At 41.0% G+C, this 24,717-nt stretch overlaps 1 protein-coding gene across 1 annotated transcript in view; it reads right to left on the bottom strand.

Annotated features, from left to right (window-relative positions):
* The window catches only part of SMARCC1 (SWI/SNF related BAF chromatin remodeling complex subunit C1), a 112,854-nt gene that overhangs the window by 55,833 nt on the left and 32,304 nt on the right, over positions 1-24,717 (bottom strand). The window contains exons 8-15 of the mRNA XM_090284654.1: positions 21,532-21,607; positions 17,959-18,084; positions 14,936-15,057; positions 12,030-12,154; positions 9,064-9,123; positions 6,963-7,000; positions 5,878-5,999; positions 378-449 (exon numbers count right to left, since the gene is read on the bottom strand). Coding sequence (XP_090140780.1) covers positions 378-449; positions 5,878-5,999; positions 6,963-7,000; positions 9,064-9,123; positions 12,030-12,154; positions 14,936-15,057; positions 17,959-18,084; positions 21,532-21,607 — 741 coding nt within the window. The remainder of the gene's footprint in view (positions 1-377; positions 450-5,877; positions 6,000-6,962; positions 7,001-9,063; positions 9,124-12,029; positions 12,155-14,935; positions 15,058-17,958; positions 18,085-21,531; positions 21,608-24,717) is intronic.

Genomic DNA, 24,717 nt, shown 5'->3' on the forward strand with positions numbered 1-24,717 from the left:
AGATTATTACATACTTATTTCTCTCTATAGTTCCTAACACGGATGTATACTCTAGGTGGGAACTGTTATAAAGTAACTTGAATAAATTTTAGCGAAAAATTGTTACTGAATCCAAACTTTACTTGCAAGAACTGACATGTATATAGTTCAAGGTTGAGGAAAAAAAACCTGAAACAATTTAAGGCAAGACATTCTGTGCAGCAGCTATATGAGGACTGTTCTGAATGGAATAAGATATTTGCAAACTTCCACACATTAACAAACATTAACTCAGAAGTATGCTTTAAGAACCCCCTGCCAAACACACAATTTTCCAAAATACTGGCCCCACTAAAGCATGAAACAGTATCAAGATTACATCTTTACATGTCACTCACATCTCTGGAGTCTTGGATTTATTCTTCCCATTGAAAAACTCAGGAAGAGCACGCCGTTCAATCACGTGAATACTGAAAAAGAAAAGAAAGAAGGATTGGAAGAACTCTTTGAAAAATAAAAATTTTTAAGTTTCAGCTAAGCTTATTTAATTTTTATTTCTTTAAATGTCTTATTGGCTCTTATTTTTTAAACTATATTTTATTGATACTATTACAATTGTCTTGATTTTTCTCCAGTTGCCCCTTCCACCCAGCACCGCCCACCCAATGAAGCAATCCCCATACCACTGTTCATGTCTGTGGGTCACAGGTGTTAAGTTCTTCGGCTGCTCCATTTCCTGTGCTGTACTGTACATCCCCACGGCTATTCTGTAACTACCTGTTTGTACTTCTTAGTCCCGCCTCTCTTCACCCATCCCCCACACCCTCCTCCCATCTGGCAACCATCAAAATGCTCTCTGCATCCATGATTCTGTCTTTCTTTCTTGTTTGCTTAGTTTGTTTTTTTAGATTTAATTGATGACAGGTATGTATTTGTTGCCATTTCATTGTTCATAGTTTTGATCTTCTTTTTCTTAAGTCCCTTTAACATTTCATATAATAATGGTTTGGAGATGATGAACTCCTTTAGTTTTTCTTTGTCTGAGAAGCTCTTTATCTGCCCTTCAATTCCAAATGATAGCTTTGCTGGATAAGAGCAGTCTTGGCTGTAGGTCCTTGCTTTTCATGACTGAATTTTCTTTTCTTTTTTTAAAAAGATTTTATTTATTTGTTTTCAGAGAGAGGGGAAGGGAGGGAGGAAGGGGAGAGAAATATCAATGTGTGGTTGCCTCTCACACGCCCCCAAGTGGGGACCCAGCCCGCAACCCAGGCATGCGCCCTGACTGGGAACTGAACCGGAGGCCCCTTGGATCACAGGTCAGTGCTCAATCCACTGAGCCACCCCAGCCAGGGCCATAACTGAATATTTCTTGCCAATCCCTTCTAGCCGGCAAAGTTTCTTTTGAGAAATCAGCTGACAGTCTTATGGGACCTCCCCTGTAGGTAACTAACTTCTTTTCTCTTGCTGCTTTTAAGAGTCTCTTTTTATCTTAACTTTGGCGTTTTAATTAATTATGATGTGTCTTGCAGTGGGTCTCGTTGCATCCATCTTGTTTGGGACTCTGTGCTTCCTGGACTTGCATGTCTACTTCCTTCACCACACTAGGTAAGTTTTCTTTTGTTACTTATTCCAACAGAGTTCCAATTTCTTGTTCTTTGTCTTCTTCTTCTGGCACCCCTATGATGCCAACCCCTCTGGACGCTGTCCCAGAGGTGCTTACATTATCCTCATTTTTTGTTGTTGTTGTTCTGATTGGTTGTCCTTTGCTTCCTTATGTTCCAAATTATTGATCTGATTCTTGGCTTCACCCACTCTACTATTGTTTCCCAGTAAACTGTTCTTTAATTCAATTAGTATATCCATCATTTCTGACTACATCTTTTTTATGCTGCTGAGGTCCTCACTAAGTTCCTTGAGGACATACATAACCAGTGTTTTGAACTCTGCATCTGATAGATTGCTTATTTCTACTTTGTTTAGCTCTTTTTCTGGAATTTTGATCTGTTCTTTCATTTGGGCCATGTTTGTCTCCTCATTTTGGCAGCCTCTCTGTGTTTGTTTCTGTATATTAGGTAGATCTGCTTTGACTCCGTGTCTTGGTAGCATGGCCTCAAATAGTAGGTGTCCTATAGGGTCCAGTGGCACAGCCTCCCCTACCGCCCAAGCTGGGTGCTCAAGGTGTGCCCTTCATGTGGGCTGAGTACACCCTCCTCTTGTAGTTGAGCCCTCGTTACTGTTAGCAGATCAATGGAGGGACTTACCCAGGCCAGTGAGCTGCAAGGACTGGCTGTGACCACTGACCACCACCCTCCGCCCTCCGTGGAGGATCAGCTGTGTAGGGGCAGGGAGGTGGTGCTCCAATGTGGTCTGTAGCTGTCCACTGGGTGCACTGGCCCTGGGCTTTCCTGGGTGGTACTGGCCAAGGTCAGCCCCCACCTATATTTTACCTGGGGCACCCTGCCTGAGCTATAGAGCAATCTGAGATGGCTGCTACCTGTGCTGGGCTTGGAGCTTCCCAGGCAAAGCCAAGCTGTGAATCTAGGCTGGCTAGTGCTAGGCCTGAGACTCACTGAGGCTGGCTATTGCTTGTTTGAGAGGGTTTAGAAGTTGTGAAGCATAAGCCAAGACTAGACATTCATACAAAAAGGCAACCTGGGTGGGCCCGTAAGTTGGGTGTGGCAGAGTCTCTGGGATCTCCAAGGCCGGTCAAATAGTGTTAGGTTGATGGAGTCTCAGATATGGCACCAATTTGCCGGCTCTATGGCAGGCTGGGAACAGGGCTTAGAAAAGGGATAATGGCCTCTGGTGGCCTTGATGCCAGGCAGTTCAGTGTCTCCCTGTGTACCACTGGTGCCTTGTAAGCTGCTACCCCAGTGCTGGAGCTCAGAGGGAGTGAGTCTGAGTAGGTCAGTCTCTGTGTGGGCTCTTTGAGGCAGAACTGGTTGGGGCCCCAGCAGTTTCTCCCACTGACTTAATCCCTGCTGATTTTTGCAGCTAGAAGTTGTGGGGACTCAACTTCCTGGCACTGTAACCCTGGGCTGAGGGACCTATCATGGGGCTGGGACTCCTTGTTCCCAAGGTCTCCCTCCCGAGTTTTTATCCACCACACGTGGGTGAGGGGCCAGCCCATTCCTCATCTGCACCCCTCCTACCAGTCTGGATGGATGTGGTTTCTGTAACTCCATGTTGTCAGACTTCCATTCAACTCGATTTCTGATGGTTCTAAATGATGGTTGCTCTATATAATTTTGATGTGGTTGTGTGACGAGGCGAGTCTGGCCTACCTATGCCTCCATTCTGACCAGAAGTCTGAGCTTAATTTTTGAAGCAAAACTGATAAATCCAAAAACTTAGCACTACTTGGAAAAATTAATTGGCCTGCACAAGCTCCTATGTATTAACAGCATATAATAAAATTATAGAAAGCTCTCCCTTTCTCACCCCGCCAACTGCTTTTCACTCCTATAACCCAACTCAAGAAATGCTAGCAACCCTCTGAAAGCCACGGACCGTATCACACTGTTGCCATAATACATCACGACTAGATGATGAGCTACAAGACAGAGAGAGTTCTTGGGAAACTGGCAGGCAAACATTACAGTAGTTGGCATGGCAACCAACAGGCAAAATGAAGGATGGGAGAAAAGACAATGGCATTTACAATGACCAGTTTCTCGGGCTCTTCACATCACCGCACCTTTTTGTCTCACCCTCAGGAACTTTGTGGTGAACTGAATTTAAAAAATTATTTCAGAGATTTACTGCTTTTTAAAAATATTATAGAACTACTTTTAACATTTAGCTAAAGGCACTGACAGTTTTATATCATGTTACGGGTGATAAACAGTGTAGAGACCATTTAAAATCCTCAGGCCTAACACACCATACAAAAACCAACCGTGTATCTAGCACAAAGGTTTGAATACTAACACTAATCAGTGTTTTTTCTCATGACACATTTTAGTTTCCAGCTGTTTCCCAGATATGCGACATGCACTAATTATACAGAAAAGAGCAAATCAATAGTCTGTGAGTATAACTAAAAACATTCACACTTCCACTATTTGGAAACATTTAAACTGTCTGAACTAGACTTGCAGTGCTTAATATTATAAATGTCAATAAATAACCTGCAAAATTCAAAAAAGATTAATTTCTAAGATGAATTAATGCCACCTACACAGACACACACACACGCACACATGATGGCTTTGCAAGTTTTACTATAAAAGAACTGCTGTAAGTGATTAATCATATAGTTTTATATACCTCATTGTTTTAACTGTTACAGGTTTGGAAGACCCACAAAAAACAATTTCACCAAGAACAAAACACACAATAATGTTTAATGCTAAGCACTTTCTTTTTCAACAGCAACGTCTGAAGTGCTGGCAGCTGAATTCTTAGGTTTTGAGAAAGAGTCGTTACTGGAAGCAGTGGGGTATTCAGAATCAGAAAACCTGGGTTCTTTGATCCACTCTGCAGCTGTGGAACACGTCATCTGAAGCAGCAGTTCCCGCATCCATACGACAGGGATACAGCTAACACCCCACCCAACAGCATGCTTTGTGACATGCAACATTTATCGTGTGAAGGAAACTGTTTCTGTAACCTATAAAAATGTACAAAATTATATGTTGTCATAACTCTGTTCTTTTTTAATTTTAGAAGAATGCTAGTTTCTCAGGTGTGTCCCAAGACATTCTGAATCTTAACATTTTACAAATAATAGTAAGACTCAGTCACTTACAAGTTTAAAATTAATTTAACACAATAACCAATGTAAAGAAAATGGACATTCAAAGAGGAGCTATGTACTTATTCTGTTCCAGCTTTACTTGCTGAAAACATTTAGGAAAAACATTCAGAGTTGGTTTTAAAAGCATGCAAAAACATTTCAACATGAGAGCCATACCTTAAGGTTTTGGACAAGAATAAAATATAGCTCAGTGAACCATGCACCCTATTCTTTTAAACTGGCTTCTAAAGACGTCTAAATTATATATGTATGTATGTGCGCATATTTGGGATCACATCTACCCTCAAAGAGCAACAATGTAATACCACTGAAGAGCACGAAGGACCCCACTCAGGACTACAAGATTCTGAGTAGGAGCAGCATCACTGAAGTAGACAACCTTCCAAGGAAAGTATCTCAAGGAAGCTAACATCTGTTTGGAGGGCAGCGGTTAAGTTTTGGTACATGTATTTAAAAATAAACCAACCACACAAAAATCAGACTGATACAACGTGGCACACCTCCTAAGTGATCCATAAAGATCGAGGACTCCAGCTACCCCTGACCATGCTCCAAGGACACCACAGTGGGCATGGCAATAAGAGGGAGGACGCAAAGGTCTGCTCTCTTGTACTTTTTACATACCAGGGTTTGCATGTGAAAAGCCTCTTAATGTTAACTACCCTGACCATGCTCCAAGGACACCACAGTGGGCATGGCAATAAGAGGGAGGACGCAAAGGTCTGCTCTCTTGTACTTTTTACATACCAGGGTTTGCATGTGAAAAGCCTCTTAATGTTAACTACTTCCTATTAAAATGAAGCTATTATTGGGCAGTGAATTGAGTCGTCTTTATACATTTCCTTAATGTTTTAAAATCATACAATAAACATCAATATTTTATAATCATTAAATATTTAAGCATCTGCCTGTTTGAATAACAACCAAATAAGTTAGGTCCCAGCCTACAAAAAGTTTACCACCCTAAGGGACAACGCAATTTACTTTCGAAAGTTAACAGGAAATCACTTTCCATTTCTCTTCACCCAGTGTGACAGTGATACTGATGTGGAGACTTGGACAAGATGGCACAGTGTGATTTCCAGGGACGTTTGCCCACCACTGAGCAACCTGTCCACAGATGCAAGACGCCCACTCACCAGTTATAATCGAACCACGATGCGTAGCTAGGAATAATAATGTGATTGGTCTGCTCTGTCACATTGTCTTCACCAGGGTCAGTCGACCGACTCGCGTCGCCTTTGCTGGGGTCTTCATCTTCCTACAGAAGAGATGCCCAAGTTCAGAGAACAAGAACTACAGAGACATACTGCACATACAACAGCTTTCAAACTCCTGACATGACGTCACAGAAGAGGAAGCTTTCTGATCTAACTTCAAGAACCAGGGAAATAAATTTCAAGTATAAACAGTCTTTCACAATTTTTAAGGCACCTTCACAAGACATCAGGTGACACAGATTTTATTCCTGCCTTTTACAGATGAGGGAATCAACACACGCAAGGTAAACGTCTCATTAATGAGATTAAGTACCAAGTTAAAGAAAGGCTATTTCTACACTGAGGAATTCAGACTCACAGCCCAAAACTTTATTCACAATAGCATGTTTCTTACTTGTCCAGTTTTACCTAATATCACAAATCTAAATTATTAGTTCCTGTTATTTGTAAGGAGCTGACTCAAGGATGCTAATAAGGCATAATGACAAGGCTTCCCCTTCTGAAAGAGTTAACACGAAGTGTCTGTCAACAACGAGATGTGCATTATCTCATTCTCTCCTGACAGCAACAACAGCAGGTACTACTTGGCACCTGCTCACGGATGAGCAAATGATGCGCAGAGCTAATAAATTATAATCAAGGTGTAACTGCAGGGGGTCCCGCTAGAGGGCCTACAGTCTCAATCACTGGCACTACTACAAATGACCTCTGATTTGTATCAGAATGTAAGTCATGGAGGCTTTGCAAATGATTCCACCTAAAAACCTGATTTTGCTAATACAATAATTTAAAAATCATTGCTTCCTCTGGTACACTACAAGGGAAGATGAAATTTTCCTTTTGATAAAACTTTGGGGGTCAAGAAACAAATTATTTGGGGGATATGTTAAAAAATAAATTTAAAAATTGTAGTACTTCTAAAGACGCTTGTAATTCAGTATTCATAGCTGAACTCATAGGACCCCTGAGAGTTACCCCTGCCCCAAGCCTAACTAAATCCTTACCTTTCCTCCTGTTGTGACTGTTTCTTCGTCCTGTTCATCTGTAAAATCAAAACACATCATTTACTTAAAAAACAGGTAAAGCTGTTTGGAATATTTGGAAACTAAGGTTTAAGTAACCAACACTGGACAAAGAATAAGGGGTATTAAAGCAAATTCACCTAAAGTAAGTCAGTAAATTAGAATTGTATACAAAAACACAGAGGAGCAGAAATTCAAAGCGCAAATAAAAATTTCCAACAACTGGGAATTTATAATTAATTACTGGTTGGGCTCCTATCTTAAGTCACCATCTTACTTAATAATAGGTACAAGGCTTGATTAGGACTCCTGCCTCCTGAGGTTTGGAGGAATAAGTAATGGCATTTTGGATCCCAGAGGAAGTGTGTAAAAATGAGGAGTGAATAAAGAGGTTATAATCGTTCCCTACAGACGAAGTCCTGGTAGGAGTGTTAATACCTTCTGAGGGTAGGGGCTCCAGGGCCTACATGCTGGCCTTGCCGAAGCACGGGAGCAAACCCATGTGTAATTTAAAGTAGGCAGCTGGGGGGTGGGGGGAGGGTAAAGAGGGGATAAATGGTGATGGAAGGAGACTTCACTGGGGTTGGTGAACAGACAATACAGACGATGTGCTATGGAACCGTGTACCTGAAACATGTATATTTGTTAACTAGTGTCACCCCAATAAATTCTAAAACCAAATAAGTAAACTAGGCAGCTGACTTCCACTGTGAAAAGTGAAACTGCCAGTGTGATAAGGGTTAAGATTTTGGCACAAATAATTACATTAAGTTCTGATAACATTAAAAAAAAATTGCTATGAGCCAGCAATAACTGAGACACTGCAAAATTCAAAGAAAACCTGGGAAAGTCCTTTTTTAAAACGTATTCATTTAATAAATATTTCCAAGAATCTGCTATTTTAAAAGCATCAAGTAAGCTGTTTGGACCAGGGCTCAGGAATCTGTGGCCCACAGGCTGTCTGGCCACTACCCCTTTGTGTGAGGAACCGGGGAATCTGACCCCAGTTCCGGGTCAGCAGTTACCGACAGGGTGGTTACCGACAGGGTGGTCGCTGCGTCCAGGCTCTGCAAACAGCTCTGGCTTCACTCCCTCGGCCTGAAGTCTGGTATGTGCATAACCAGGACCCCTCCCCCACCAATCACTGGTCACAGACCCTCTACTGGGCTCTCTGGGACAGAGCAGGTCACATGGGCGGCTGCATTTTTGTTGCTGCAGAAAGAGCACCCTCTGTGTGACCCCTAACGTGAAGGGGGGGCATAAAATAAGTGCTCCCACTCTGTGCCCTGTCCCCTTATGATCTGTTCACGCTTCCTATGCAGCTGATGTATGTTGCCTGTGAGTGCACCTATATGGTGCATCCCATGAGTTACAGAGAATCTCCGAGCCTGGGGACGGCCTTGGAGATTCCCATTACACAGGCCAAGTGACAAATGGTTTTCACATTTTATAAATGGTTGAAAAGAAAAGAATGTATCATGACACAAAAATGAACTGAATTCAAATTTCAGTGTCAATAAATGAAAGTCTGACTGAAATAAGCCATGACCATCTGTTTACATATTATCCATGACTACATTTGCATTATGATGGCAAAGGTGATTAGCTGTGACAGACACTTCTGCCCACAAAGCCTAAAACACTATCTGGCTCTTTTCAGAAAAAGTCTGCCAGCCCCTTCTATGGAGGATATAAACAGAGGAGCAGTACACACACCCATGGCTTCGGGAGTCCAATGAGGGTCTTGAAATGTATCTCTCCATGGATGTGAGGGGATCACTCTATTATGTTGACTTAATCCCACCTTTATATAAACTGTGGTCAGGACACTTTAAAAAAAATAATAATACAAGATTACCTCATGAGAGCGGCAGATCTCTGAAAAGAATGGATCACAGGAAACCAAACTTCCTAATATGCTAGCAAACCAAACCACAGCGGTGCTTAAGGAAGACGCACTGATACCTGCTGGGGAGTACAGCATTGGAGAGCAACAGCTCGCAATAAAGACAAAGGCATCAGAGGGAGCTGACATATTAAGACAGAAAACAACACAGAAGTGCACAGATTTTTTGGTTTTTACCTAGATCGGCTACAGTTCCTCCTTTAACAGGTGTATTTTCGCTATCTTTCTTTGGATTTACTAGAAGAAAAAAAAGAATCATGTTTTTAGAGGAAAGGTCCACTTGTTTAAAGAGGAAAACAGAATAGGATATGATTTAAAATATATGACTCTCACTGCAACTGCCCCACCACACAGTCCTCACCGTCCCATAAAAACAATCCCTGCTAAGAAGCCACATGATGTGGCTGACACGCTACATTTATCGTTAGTTACCAAAGCACCAAAACTTTTCTTTATCAAAGTAAACAATATAGAGCAAAGCATAAAAAGAACCTCTCGATCCCTTTCCTTTCCTAAAAGTGTGTTATCAGTTTTATTGTGCATTTGTTGATTCCCATTTGGGGGCCATTCGTTCACATAACTGAGGGAAAACTGGTACCTTTTATACAATCTGTGTGACTTTGAAACATATGCTCAGGATTAAAAATCTTATATGAACATTACTCATTCTGTCCTTAGCTCGGTACTCTTCTCATGTGACAGTGTGCCTGTGGGATGTTTCCATGTAAAAATTTTAAATTACATTACATCCCTTTCATTTTTAATAGATCCAGTGTGTCCATGTGTAGATTATAAAGTAACTAGCCTTATATTGATTGAAACTATTCCATAATGAACATTTTTATATTTATCATATGCATGCATGTAATTATTTAAGACAGACTCTGAAATTAAAACTGCTATTGGATATACACATTTTAAAATGTAACAGATATAGTTACGTTATGTGACTCCACCAATTTATACCTCCACGAATAACTCCTGGAAGTTGCCACTTTCTCAAAACATTTGTACTTTAGGAACCATGTATTTTCTAAGTTTTGAAACTCTGATGAATGAAAGTTACTTTAACAGCTTACTTAACCTTGGTTAAGTGAGGCTGAATATCTTTTCATGCATCTAATGGCCCTGTAAATTACCAGTACCTAATACTTGGCTCTTTACTCCTTGGGTTTAAGAATCTTTATACATATTTAGGGTTCTAATTCCTTGCTAAATGGGTAATGACTATATTCTCCAAGGCTCACATTTGTTTAAAGCACATTAGTGTTTTTAAAAAGTGACTTTTACAGTTTTGTTTTTTAATACTCAGTACTTTAATCCACCCGAAGTTTAAATTCTTATATATGATATAAAAAATACGAAATTTTACCAGAAGTGTTTATGAAACAATTTGATCTTTTTTGCAAACTGATTTGCATTGCCAAATTCACCATAAGTGAAATTTATGAATGTATATACATGGGTCTATATTTAAACTGGTCATTCTATCCCACTGATGTATTCAGCCATTCCTGTGTTCACACCATACGATAGCAATTATTACAGCTTTACAGTTAGGTGTCTGTTAGGACTACGACTACCTTCACCGCTCTCTTATTTCAAATACATTTCTTATTACTTTTATAAATATTCTCTTCCATAAGACCTTTAAAATACATTTGTGTGGTTTGTAGTGCCCAATTTTATACAATGCAATGATTTTTAGAAATACATGTAACATACTATAGATGACTGTATTTTTCATTACAAAAGACAGAAGGGGGCATAAATTATATTATGGTAAATTTCACACATTTTTATCTCAGCTAGACAATAGTGATCCTAAATATAGTTGATAAATTAAGGATATATCTTGTAATACCTACAACCACCACTACGAAAATTTTAGCTACAAAAGCAAATAGAGAATAAGAGAATCCAGGACAAAAGTAGAGCAGGCACTGCAGGGTACAGGAAGGGTGATTTGGACCCAAGAGGTACTGGAGTTCTTTTCAGGGGAAGGTAAATGTGCTGGAATAAAGACAGTGGTAATGGCTATACAACATAATAAACACACTAAGAAACAGCGACATGTACACTTTGAAATGGTGATTTTTAAGCTGAGTAAAGTACATCTTAATTAAAACTATGATACATCAAGGAAAAAGAAAAAAAAAAACCCCTGCAAGTTTTATAAGAAAACAAAACAGTGGAGCTAGGACATTAAAATTAGTGGGTTAAAGGAAAAAGGAGAAAATAAGAGAGGAAAAAAAAATAGCATGATGGTAGACTTAAATCCAACCATACCAATTATGCCACATGTAAGTGGACTACATACACATTCCAATTAAAAACAGAAAATGTCTAAATTTGGGGGGAAAAAACAAGCCTTAGTAATATGCTGTTTCAAAGAAAAATGCTATAAATAAGCAGGTTGGAAGCAAAAGAATGCAAAAGAGATATAAGTTGAAAACACAGAGCATAAGGAAAAATGAAAGGCAACTTATAAGACTGTTGCACACAAGTCCTCAGTTGTACTGAGGACTAATAAAAAATATGATGTAGAAGTAAAAAAAAAAAAAAAAAGGATGTCACTGGATGATGCTTCGTTATCAAAGACCTTAAGACTTCAAGACCAGCACTTTCATGGCACATGGAGCCATGACACAAGTCACGCCATTGGGCGGACACGATGATCCTAAATGCATATGCCCTTAATCAGCAGAGCTTCAAAGCACACGAAGAAAAAGAATTTAACAGGAGTAAAGGGAAAAATCAACAAATCTACAATCCCAGTTAAAAGGGTGTAACATCCTCTTCCCAGTAACTGATTTAAACACATTGAACTGTACACAGGTAAGCACTCCGTTTTTTCTCATACATACTGATTCTGTTGGGATTTTTAAACACGAATTTTAAGGCATTGCTAAAGCCAGAGAACATTTCGGTTACAGTGCACATTCTCAATAAACAAATAGCAAAAGTACAGTACACCAAAGGGTGGGAAGAGAGGGATTTCATAACTGTTAACATTAAAAAGGGGAATCTATTTATAAAGTGGAGAGGAGGGTGCAGAGCAAGCACCAACCACCCCATGGAACTGCAGAGAATGGTGAGATCATGCCTGATACTCCCATAAGTCTCGGCAGAAGAATACAAACCGTTTTTGGGAAGTACCACTTCCTCTATGTTGGGTACAGGTGTTGGGTCTTCCATATCCTTGGTAAGATCTTCTTGCTCATCTTCCTCTTTCTGGCTTCTGCGCTTCCCATAAAGACTAGTTTGGCTAAAACATAAGAGTATATGAGAAATAAACAAGACTATTATAACTATTTATAGCAAGCAATTTCAGAAGCTTTAACCTTCATTATTGTTAGAATCTCTGTTCAGAATCACTTTAAAAGACAAATAAAATAAAAAAAATTAGATACACCCCCAAATTACAGCCAAAAGGAAAATAAAAGTTATTAGGCATAATAAACTAACACAGGAATCCAACTATACAAACTGCAGACCATATCCTAAAAGCAGCTTAAATTAGTATAATAAAAGAACATCTGCTAAGGAAACATGGCACATATTTTCTCAGAGCATAAACAATCACTTATGTAAAAAATTCTGTCAGATATAAAAAACTGTATTTTCCTGGTTCTTTGTATCATTCAAATGCCCGGAAGTGCACAGCAGAATTACTTAGGATGGTAATAATTGGTACTAGTTCTTTTTGTAATAATTGTCATTGCTCTTTCACCAACTCAATCAAACCAATATTTATTTTTAAGACTAATACATGCCAGACTGCATGTCAAAATTCCAATAAAAACAGCCTTGGCCAGTGTGGTTCCACCGGTTGAGCATCATTCTGCAAAGCAAAAGGTCACCAGTTCAATTCCTGGTCAGTGCACAGGCCTGGGTTGTGGGTTCTGGTCCCTGGTGGGGGCCTGTGTGAGAAGCAATGTGAGTAAGAGGCAGCCAATTGATGTTTTCATCTCACATCGATGTTTCTCTCCCTGTCTTTCTCCCTCTTTTCCCCCATCTCTAAAAATTTAAATTAAAAAAAAAAAAATTCTTAAAAAAAAAGGAAGTTCAAACAAGAATGGAATGATTCCTTACCTTCAGGAATTACAAGGGAAACAGGACAGAAATCATTACCTAATTCATTTAATGTAATGCCCATCAATACAAAGGAATGAATAAGAGTACTAAGAAAATAAAGCTCAGAGAAATAGTCCAGATTGAGGCTGACAGTTAAGCTGAACCTAGGGAACGGTAACCTGTCACAAACAAGCAGGCCACGTTTCAGGAGGATGAAGAAGGGCATAAAGACGTAAGGAAAAAAAGATCCTGCCCTGGGAAGGAAGGGGCAGTAATCTAAAGTACGCCGACAAGCGGGAGGCGGCACGGAGAAATGCAGACGGGCCAGCCTGGGTCCGCGCACTGCCGAAAGAACACACCAAGTTCTCTTCTGAGAGGGACAACAAGTTGGCACAGGTATGACAGAAGTATAGAAGTTAAAATTTTCAAATAAAAATTACATGACAATTTTTAAAAGGTCTACGAACCTAAAGGTGGTGGGGAGATAAAATATGGAAGAAAAGATGAATAAAACAAACATTCGGAGAACAGATTTCAATGTGTTTAGGTTGAACACAGAATCCCTAAGGGAAAACTGAAAATGAGCAAAGGCCTTCTCCCCAGGTGGCAGATTCAGCGTGTGGCCTGGCAGCTCAGTCAGTTCGAGCATCGTTCCGATACGCCACGGTTGCGGGCTTAATCCCCAGTCAGGGCACATACAGGATCAACCAATGCTGCATCAGTAAGTGAGACAACAAATCTCTCTCTCTCTCTCTATTAAAACTTAAAGGGCAGATAGTCAACTAAAGGAGACACATCATTTATTTTGGGAAACTCAATTTGGTGGGTTTTACACTCAAGAGCAGAGGCTGAATGCCACCGCGGTGAGCCTCTGGGATGCTGCCTCTTGGTTTAGTGACCACTAGCATCCTGGCGCCGCCCCTTATTCCCTAAGAGGAAAGAGGAGCACATCCGATTTCAAGCTTTGAAAGGATCTCATGTCACTCAGAAATTTCTGAACATCAAGATTCAGATTCGACATTTAAGAAATACATTTACCTCCAATAATAAAGAAAATCTACTTTTATGGTTTTAATTTTTATGTCACTATACATACCTGGCTCGTTATCTATACATTTTAAAAAATATTTTGAGCTAGACTACCTGAAACTGTTGAGTACTCTCTACCATTTATTAAGCATCTACTTCAGGCCAGGTCCTACACAAGAATATAAGTCACAGGTTCATGTCCTGTATAGGTCATTCTGATCACAAATAGAACAGGTGATAAAATCAGAGAAAGAGACACTGACACTAACAATGGTAAATATAATCTTCTTAAAAATTTTTATTTATATATTGGAGAGAGAAAGAAACATTTGTTGTTTCAATTAATTTCTGTATTCACTGGTTGATTTTAATTAATTAATTAATTAGTTTATTTTATTTTTAGAGAGAAGGGAAAGGAGAAAGAGAGGGAGAGAAACATCAATGTGTGGTTGCCTCTCGGGTGCCCCCAACTAGGGACACAGCCCACAACCCGGGCCTGTGCCTTGACTGGGACTTGAACCGGTGACTCTTTGGTTCGCAGGCCTGTGCTCAATCCACTGAGCCACAGCAGCCAGGGCTCACTGGTTGATTTTTGTATGTACCCTGACCAGGGATTGAACCTGCAACTTTGGTGTATCAGGAGGACGCTCTTAACTAAGCTCCCTAGCCAGGGCCCAGTGAATATAATTTCTTAAATTCCTTACCAGCCATGCTTCTCAATATATACTTAGATGCGGGAAAAAAAGGCTGTCTTCAGGGTACTTTTGTATAGATACGACATGAGGTGTCCACCTGGTAACCACCCGTAATAAGATGAGCTTTGAAAGCAGACTTCCAACCAAGCCAAGTAAGCCTTCCGTTCAGCCAGACTTCACTGTAAAGGTAAAACTCTAGGAAGCCCTCTGGAGCTTGAGTGCCCTTCGAATCATGCTGCAGTCCTTACCCTTTCTTCCCGCTCTTCTTCCGTGACTCTGTGGGTGCGGGAGGAGGGGGGGAAGGCGAATGCTTCCTCTTTCGAGCATTGGCCGATGCTTTTCTATCCCTTCTCTCCGGACTTCTGACTGGCTAGGAAGAAGTACATGGAAAGAAGTATCAGCCAGCTCTGCTGACTCCTCAGTTCCTACAAACACTTGCGCAAAGGTGACTTTTCACAAAGACAGTAACAAATGCACAAGCTCAGAGCAAACGAAAGGCACATTGTTAGGTGTCCTGGGCCACCGGCAGTCAAGACACTACCCTGCCCTTTCGGGTGATGCAGCACCAATGGAAATGTCAGCACTATCCTCCGAGTATTGCAACTATGCTACAAAACAGAGGTGCCCAACCCGCCCCCCCCCCCCCACCCCCAACTAACAACTACTTCTGTTCCCATTCTGGGCCGCCAGGTGTGAAAACCGTGTCCAATAACTATTAGAAAAACCGAGGGCATTCTGGGGAGGGATAAATAACAAATTATCTTAGGGCACAGTGTGGACTCCTGTGACTGGTCAGGGCACGAAGAGGCAGTCAGAGGGAAGACAGGACTTAATGTCCCTCGGACTAGCACTCCTATTTTTTTTTTTTTTTTTTTTTAATGAGCAGTAAAAGCCCGAAGTGGGGAACGGGGAAAACCCGTGGGCTAGACCGGAGCTCTAAGGCATGCTCTATGCTTAATAATCGCTTGCGTGACTCAGGCTCATCGCAGCCACCCTGAACCGCAGTCTCCTCCTCTGTCAGAAGGGGATACTAGACAAGAGCACCTCCAAGGTCCCGTCCATGGGGAACCTTGACAATGGAGGCTTTGGTTTGCTCTTCAGCTCTGCGGGTCGCAGTTTATCCATTAGCTCAGCAGACTAGCAATAAGTCACCCAGGAGAAGGGAGCCTAGGGAACCCGAGTTTGGAGGTGCCTCTGCAGAACTGTTCGGGTGTCTGGAGAGCCACGCGGAGGAGCCCAGCAATGAAGCCAAGTGAAAGCCAGAAGCATTTGGTGGCAGCGGGGGGTGGCACAGGCGTAACTGCTTAAGTTTTGTAGTTTTTCTAAAAGCTGGTTTCATAATAAATTAAAGGAACCACACAGAAAAGTGATTAAAAGCTCTTTTTCCAGTAATAAAACAGCCTTTGGGGTAAGGGGCACTTTAAAAGAGAAAAATATAAAACATGTTATTAAATTTATAAAATACAAAAATAGGCTGAATGAGCATGTGAAAATGTACCGGACACTATACTCGATTCACCAGTAAAAGTAAAATAAGAGAGAATTTTAATACAAAAGATGAAAATTAACATCGACATTTATGATTTAAAAATCAACCTATAGAAATAAAACCATCCCCACTTGCAGATGGCATTGGAGGGCCCTAAGACACCTGCACAACGGCTACCGGATACATGTGACAGTCCATCAGCACTGCGGGACACACATCAGCATGCAAAAGTCAACCTGCAGATGGTAACTACAATTTAATGAAACAGACCATTAAAAAAAAACTAAACTAAAATGATCCGAAGTATTCCATCTGAGGTGTCCCGCCCCCCCAAAATCAGGAAATAAAATATTAAACATTAATTTCCCCTTTACAACTATTTGTTTCCTTTCAGCAGCTCTACAATATCAAATGGGAAACCTGAGACATCTTATGAGTCTATAAGTTTTGAAGAAAATCTACACTATACACACTTCTGATTAGCACAGTAAATCTGAAATTAAATTTTTAAAAGGCATATTACATCAATTTTAATATAATCCCCCTAAAAATAAGTGAATAAATAAAACAACTAAATCTGAACAGCGGTGCATATAAATCGGCCAGTTTAATAATGTGATGTGAAAATCAGTATTCCTGATGACACAAGATCTGCTTTGAAATGCATTAAGGGAGAAAACATATATAAGCATATCAGAGGGGGAAAGCTAAAATTAAAAATTTTGTAGTGAAATTCCAAAGCAAGTAGAAACAAACGAAAAATGAGAAAATTGAAAAAGACCCAGTTTTAAAATATTCTTCTGAAAAATAAAGACTATACATAGTGTGAGAAAGGAGTTTAGTAAGAAAGACAGAGGGTAAGATAGGCATGAAAGGACTGCACTTCCTTAGTTAGTGGTTAGAGCTGGGGTGTGTCTACACTGCCCCGGCTGGCACGGCAGGGCACCTGCCTGGGCGGCGGGCCTGGTCCCCGGCTGGGGCTCGTGCAAGGGGCAACTGATCAATGTTTCTCTCTCACATCAATATTTCTCTCTCTCTCTCTCTCTCCCTCCCTACTCCTCTGTCTAAAATAAACAAAAATCTTTTTTAAAAACTGTATCTATCTCAAAAGATTTTTCAAAAAATTACTATACAAAACAAAACCCCAAAATGTAAATGGCCCCACTGGAAAGGACTTCAGAACTACAGGTCTCCGTCCCAGGCCGTCTGTCACAAACCCAACACAAACACACCTGAGCCGCTGTCTTCTCAGCCTCAGGTCCTTCTCTAGCGACACACCTATCTCACAGGCTGTGATTCAAAGGAATCACGGGTAAGGATCAGGTGGTGGGGCTTCTCACAGCATCAGGGTATTAAATGTCAAGTCCTCCCACCTCAGAGGAGGACTGAACTGTAACGGTGAGGCCTTTAAGACATATACTTTATACTAAGTCCTATATGTGCAATTAACAAAGCTATTAAAATATTAAAACTAAACGAGTTTTCCCTTGGAAAACCAACAACTAAGTTAAATTACCCTGTGACTCAGAGCTAGAGAACATAACCAGCTGTACCACTGTTATACTGCACGGGCCACTTTAAATTTTAGTGACCAGCAATTCTCATGCCCCTTTCCTGGGAATGCCAGCTCCTGAGATGGCTGTTACGGCCACTACATGACTTTCATGTGTACTAGATCAGAGATGCATCTTGGTTTGTATGTGACAGGTTATCGACTATCTGAAAGCATTTAGGCCAAGAAGGAAGCAACACCTAGTGGAGAAACGGTGCCGAGCTGAATACCTCTTCATTCTTTGTTGAAATTCGCTGTCGAAAACTCACGGGCTTCCTGTTCTCGTCCACCTCATAATCCTCCTCATTCATCCATTCATTGAAAACGTCAGTGTCCAAAATCCATTTCGCATGAACCTAAAACCACATCGAAGCGTGAATATCCACATAAATAATAAAATCACTTCCAAGTATTAAAAAGGAAAGGAGCATTAAAAGTATTTTAAAAAAAGATGATTATTCTAAAATCCTCAACTGTACATATAAATTTAAAACACAACATGAACCATGACATGTGAGCAGCCACTTAACCTTTTCCTAACCATCATCTTCCATGTCTTTTAGAGAATAAACAGTTAGAAAGCATCACTGGTTTTGTGTACACTGAGGTTTTGATAATGAAGAGCCCTCATTTGATAATCATGTCAACCTTTTTTTCCTTTCGGGTATTGAAGGTGTTCACGTTTATGCTATATGACAATGATATGTGTCTACACTGAAAGGATACCCCTCAGCTAGTTAATGACCCCTCAGCTCACGAACGTCTTACCCTTTACTGTGTGTGAGAACATGTGTGTCCTGCTCGGAGCTCCTTACATGATGCAGTGTTGTCAGCTACCGTCGAGGGGTTTTACAGCCACCTCGGACCTCACCCATTTCACAGCCGCCCCCTTTGCAAACCCCACCCTTCCCCCTGGCCTCCAGCAACCACTTTTCTACTGTTTCCAGCAGGCCTTTCAGGGACAGCCAAGGTTGGGGAGGGGCCGGGGAGGCGCGAGTCAGTCGGGAGTCCTCGCAGTCTTTAAGGCAGCCACTTCTTTTGCTCTGGTTAATGCTTCTGAATAAGAGTAAAATGAAAAGGTTCTCTGTATGTTGTAGAGACGCAGATACACGTGCACTCTGAATCACGGACCAACCCTGTGTAATGTTCCTCTCTATCCAACAGTACTTCTCGAGGGGAACACAACTGCAATTGCGACTAGACAATTCCTCCTTGCGTGGGACTGCTATTCACATCTCAAGTCAGGAGCGTCGTGTGTGTTGCAATTAACACGCCTGGTTAAGGACCGTTAAAATATTACCATGAGAGCAAAGAGAGCAACATCTACCCTGTAAGTCACAAGCTACAGCAAGGCAACCATCAGGAGACAGTATGGACGTCCTAATAAACATATTCACGAAACGAAACATACAAATTCAAACTAAACAGATAACCCTTCTCACACAGCAGGACTGGCACAGACCTCAAAGCTTGGCAAAGGACACGGCTGCTGAGGCTCTGAAGGAAGAGGCCCTCTCACCTCGCTGCTAACAATGCAAAATGGTGGCAACTCCTATGGGAGAGGCACGCATCTAACAAAACTACTTCATTAACGCGTCAACCCAGCAACTCTACTTCTAAAAATTTACTGTGACAGTACACTTCAAACAGTATGGAAACAGGTATGGCAGAAGGCTATTTACTGAGGCTGTCCTTGTCTCTGTCTTTCCACAATAATGTAAACTGCTAGAATTTCCAAGCCGAAGCACCTGGTGTAACCACAGTCTACATACATAACAAGGAAGTGTTGTGCAGTTATAAACGCCAAGGATTTCCAGAAAAGACTATTAGAGAAAAAAGCAAAGTTTACAAGAGGGAAATAAAAAAGACATGCCAACATCTGCATATCTTGACAAAAGGAAACACAAGAAGGATAAACCAGAAGACATAAGTTTTTCTGCAAGGAATGGTGGGGATGGAAGGAATACATGAGGAAATACACGTTTTTTGGAAGCATGTAGAATTCCACCCATGCGTGTGTGTGTGAATGTATGCAAGGATTATAAATGATAAATCAAAAAGGGAATAAAATGTTAGCTATAAGCAAATAAGGATGAAGGTATCCCATGTACTATTCTTATTCTTGTAACCTTTCTGTGAGTATGAAATTATTCCAAATAAAAACGTTTTTAGAAACAGAGTAGGCCCTGGCTGGGTAGCTCCATTGGTTAGAGCATTGTCCCAATATGCCGAGTCTGCAGGTTTGCTCTCCTGTCAGGGCACATACAAGAGGCAATCAACGAATGCATAAATAAATCGAACAACAAACCGATGTATCTTTCTCTCTCCCAGATCAATAATTTAAAAAAATAAAGACTGATTTTTGTTAATCCCACTTTTCTCATATAAAATCGAAAACTCAAATGCTAAGTGTCTTTCTAAAGGCCACACCATTAGAAACAGGTTGAAGCAGATTCAGCACTCTCTGCTGAAATGCTGATCCCAGGGCTTTGATATGGAAACGACCAAGAGTTTGGAACATCTTTTTGTCCCAGAAAGTAAAGTATGCAAACACAGATCAAAGGGTCCCACTGGCCAAGTTTCGGACAATTCATCACAATGAAAAGCAGCAGGAATGCCTCCGCTTCACAAGCACACAGTGACACTACAGACACATGGGAAAGGAAAGGGGAAAGCTCGTCCCCACTGCAAAATGCCAACTACCGGCACAGGGGGGATGGACAGGCAGAAAGGCACGGGGAGCAACCAATTCAGTCAGGCAGGCATTACTCATGGATGAGCAAACTTCGGGACACACATTTAATAAAGAATATTTATACAACTTCAAAGTATGTCTCTATAAAATATTTTTCCTCCAATGAGAAAAACGTACTGTTACTGTGAGAAGATCAAGACAAATAATACCTTAACAACCAATCAAGCTGACTACCAACAATATGGGGAAAATGGACCATATGTCCCTCCTGTACAGGGGGACACAATATACTTCTACAGTGTTACAGCAAGAAGTGCATAGCCTGAATATAATAATGAGGAAATATCACAAATTCAAATTCAGAATCGTTCTAAAACAAAAACAAAAACTGGCCTATACATTTCAAAAATGCCATGGCCATGGAGGGGGTAAAAACGCTGAAAATTTCCAGATGAAAGCAGACTAAAGAACCCTGTCAACTAAATGCAATAGGCGATCCTGAACTGAATCTTGGATCGGAAAAAAACTTAGATTAAAACTTACTATGTCTCTGGGACAGAAAGTGAAAATGTAATATGGGCCCTGTGTCAGGTAATAATATTGTTTTAAGAATTAACTTCCTGAAATAATTAACAACAGGGAAATCTGGGAGAACAGTATAAAGTAGTACTTTTTGTATTATTCTTTTCTAACCTTAAAAATTATTCCCACACTGAAAGTTGAAAAATACGAGTTGATGCATGGACTCTTAGCATTGTAACAGAAATGATGAGTAAAAGTGTATTAAGAGCTATGCAGGCACTATTTCCAGCCTTTCTGAAGGACACCATCAAAGATGTCCCCTCCACCCCGGGCACGCCTCCCTCAGCTATCTCAAACCACAACCCCACTTGGCTCCGGGGCCCCTCAAACATCCTGCAGACCCTTCATCTCTGACCGAGATAGTGAGGCCTGCATGGCCTTCGGGTATCTCTTAACCAGATGACGAGAAAGGCAGGCCGTCCTTCTATACTGCCTTAAAATAACCTTGTGGAGAACAGCGGAAAAGAGCTATCAAGTTATGTTAAGAATAATTTGTTGTTGTTGTTGTTAAAAAGGAATCTTTCACCTTCCATGGTTTTTCAGGAATTGGTGGATCTTCAATTTCCGCATCAACATCATTACTATGGACCCAAGTATCGTAGCTATAAAGGAAATGAAAAAAGGAAAAATCAATTAGATCCCAAATTCATTCACTAAAACTTTGATCAAAACATAAAACTATTTGAGAGAGACTATCAGGATCCAGAGCTGGCAATTTACCCCACACTTCTGCCTCCACCACTGACAAGAACGGCCTTCTGCAGAGGTCTACAGCAGTCTTCACACCGTTAAACCTTAAGTTCATGCCTGTCCACAGGATTTTAACAAGTTGACCGCTCTGTCCTCAAAGTATTTCCCTTACTTGGCCTCCAAAACAGTGCTATGCAACCGGTATTTCTTCCGTCACAGCCTCTCCTCAGCCTCTGCTGCCAGCTTCTCCTCCTCTCCCAAACCTCATAAACACTGGAAGACCCCCCCCGGTTTTCGTTTTTAGAACCATCTTCTTACTGCTCATTCACATGGTGATCTCCTGCAGCCCCGCGGCTTCCAATAGCTTCTGACCATTTAAAGTCTTCTATCTGCCCTCTTCTCTGAATTCTGGACGCATGAATCCAACTGTCTAAAACACATCTCATCTTACAAGTCTAATAAGGCTTCCAAGTCTAACACTCAAAATCCAACAGATATAGTAATGCCATCCTGACCCCAACAATGTGCTCTACACCTCAGCGGTCCCCAACCTTTCTGGCATCAGGGATCAGTTTCAGGGAAGACACTTTTCCCAGACAGGGGGAGGGGGGCACAGGAGGCGGAGCTCAGGTGGTAACGCTTGCGAGCTAAGCTTCGCTCCCTCGCCCACCACTCAGCTCCTGCTGTGTGGCCTGGTTCCTGACAGGCCGCGGCCCGGTGCTGGTCCATGGCCTGGGGGCTGGGGACCCCTGCTCTAGCCAATCACTCACTCCCTTCTCAGTAAATGCCAACTCCATCTTCCCAGTGGTTCTGGCCAAAATTCTTGTTGATATCTTGACTCCATTCTCATGTCCTATCACCAAACCATCCACAACTTCTACCAGCTCCACTTCCAAAATGTGTCCAGAATCTACCTACTTGTGACTCTTCTACTTCTGCCCAAAGCCCCTGAGATTCTATTTTTTACACAACAACCAGAAGTGATCCTTTTGAAAAAACGCAGACCACAACGCTCCACTTGCTCAAAACCTAACTCGGAATTAAAGTCCAAGTCCTTACAGCGGCCTGCCACAGCCTCAGGATGCTAGTACTCTCCTCTCCTTCAATAAACTTGAGCCACTTTATGGGGCTTTAATGGCCTTCTTTAAACATGCCAGGCAGTGGCCACTTCAGGCCCTTTCAATGTGCCCCTCACTGCCTAGGGACCCATGTAGCTCACTCCCTCGTATCTTCACATCTCTTAGCTCAAAGGTGATCGCCAGTGAGGTCCAACTCACTGATATAAATCTTTCCCCACGTGCATCCATGATTGTGAAATAAGCAAAAAGTCATACTCCAAATTAAAACTTTGCCAATGCTATTAGACCAGCCAACAGAGATATCTAAACAAAATATAAGGATAGTAACAAGCACTGGCTTCCTGTAGCCACTACTCAGAAGTCAGTTCAAAAGCATCTGGGACAAACACAGCCCTACAAGTCTAGTAATAGCACTCTCTAAGTTTTCTAGGAACACTGAAATAGGAGCAAGGGGAAAACAGTTCCTTTGCGAATTAATTAAGTATATCAGGTAAAGATTACAATGGTAAGAAAAAATTGGTAACCTTATATTCTTCAAAAGTCTTGAATAGAAAATGTTACACAGGTAGAAGTGAGGGCACAAGCTATGGTTAACAAGGTGAACTAAAAAGGTGTCCTGTAGCCCTGGCTGGTGTGGCTCAGTGGATTGAGCGCCGGCCTGCAAACCGAAAAATCACCCGTTTGATTCCAGGTCAGAGTACATGCCTAGGTTGTGGGCCAGGTCCCCCATTGGGGGCTTGTGAGAGGCAACAGATTGATGTTTCTCTCCCTCTCTTTCTTCCTCCTTTCCCCTCTCTCAAAAAAGAAATTTAAAAAAATTAAAAAGCCCCTTGAAAAGACAAGACTTGAGGCGGAGATTACATCTTATTTGATAAAGAAGAGCAAACAGGCTAACATGCCTCATGTGTTGTTATAAAATTTATTTCAACCCTGTACTTACATAGCTTGTCATCATAAATTTGAGTTTCCATCTAAGAATTTTAAAGGGCAAATTGATTTCCTTTAATAGTTCCTATACTACTAAAAGGTTTTAATAGCGTCAAGGATTACTTGAAGCCTCGAGACTAGAAATGTTTTATAAAAAAAGCATTTAAATGTTATCTTTTTTTAAAAATAACTTGTTCATTTAAAGTAGTCAATTCTGGTTTAAAAGAGGCTGATTAGCAAAATGACTTGATTTGGTTCTAATTAACTCAAAGTATAAGGACTACGTATACTCTTAGAATTTCAAACATATCTAAAGTCATGTTTCCTTCTTTAAAAAATATATTTACATATAAAATAAAGTTTCTCAGAGATTAACTTAAACACAGCACACAAGCAGGCATTCTATATGTACCCTGATGAAGAGCACATATCAATGCGTTCCTTCACTACCTGAAATGAATTCTGATCAACTCTAGATCCAACCACCAAATTAAAGGAAATAAAGAACAGAGAAACACGTTCCAATATACCACAGAGACGCCACAAAAAATTCACACTGTGGTAAACTGCAGGGCAAATGACCTGGTTTCTTAAATAATGCATTGCGGGGCAGGGCGGGGGGGGGCGGGGCGGCGGGATGGGACAGTAGTGGGAGAACCTATAAACTGAAAAGTAACAAACATATCAACTAATCACAAAATGTGGTTGAATTCTAATTCTAACAACTATCAATCAAATGTATTGCTTATATGACAATACTGACAGGATATCTGGTATTAAAGAAATTAATTTTTTAAGTATTTGACAATGGAATGCTTACTTCTTTTTTCAATAATGAGTCCCTATCTTTTAGAAATACATATTAAAATATTTATTACTGAAATACTGAAATGGGGCTTACTTCCAGCAATGTGGGAAGGCTAGACAGAAGTGGGTGTGGGTACAGGTGAAAGGGGACTGTCTGACGTGAACACCCCACAATGCAGACCATCCCCCCCTGACAAGGCAACAGTGAA

This window comes from Furipterus horrens, unplaced genomic scaffold (genome assembly GCF_987537825.1).
Source record: "Furipterus horrens unplaced genomic scaffold, mFurHor1.1.pri manual_scaffold_7, whole genome shotgun sequence".
In the NCBI taxonomy this organism is placed as follows: Eukaryota; Metazoa; Chordata; class Mammalia; order Chiroptera; family Furipteridae; genus Furipterus; species Furipterus horrens.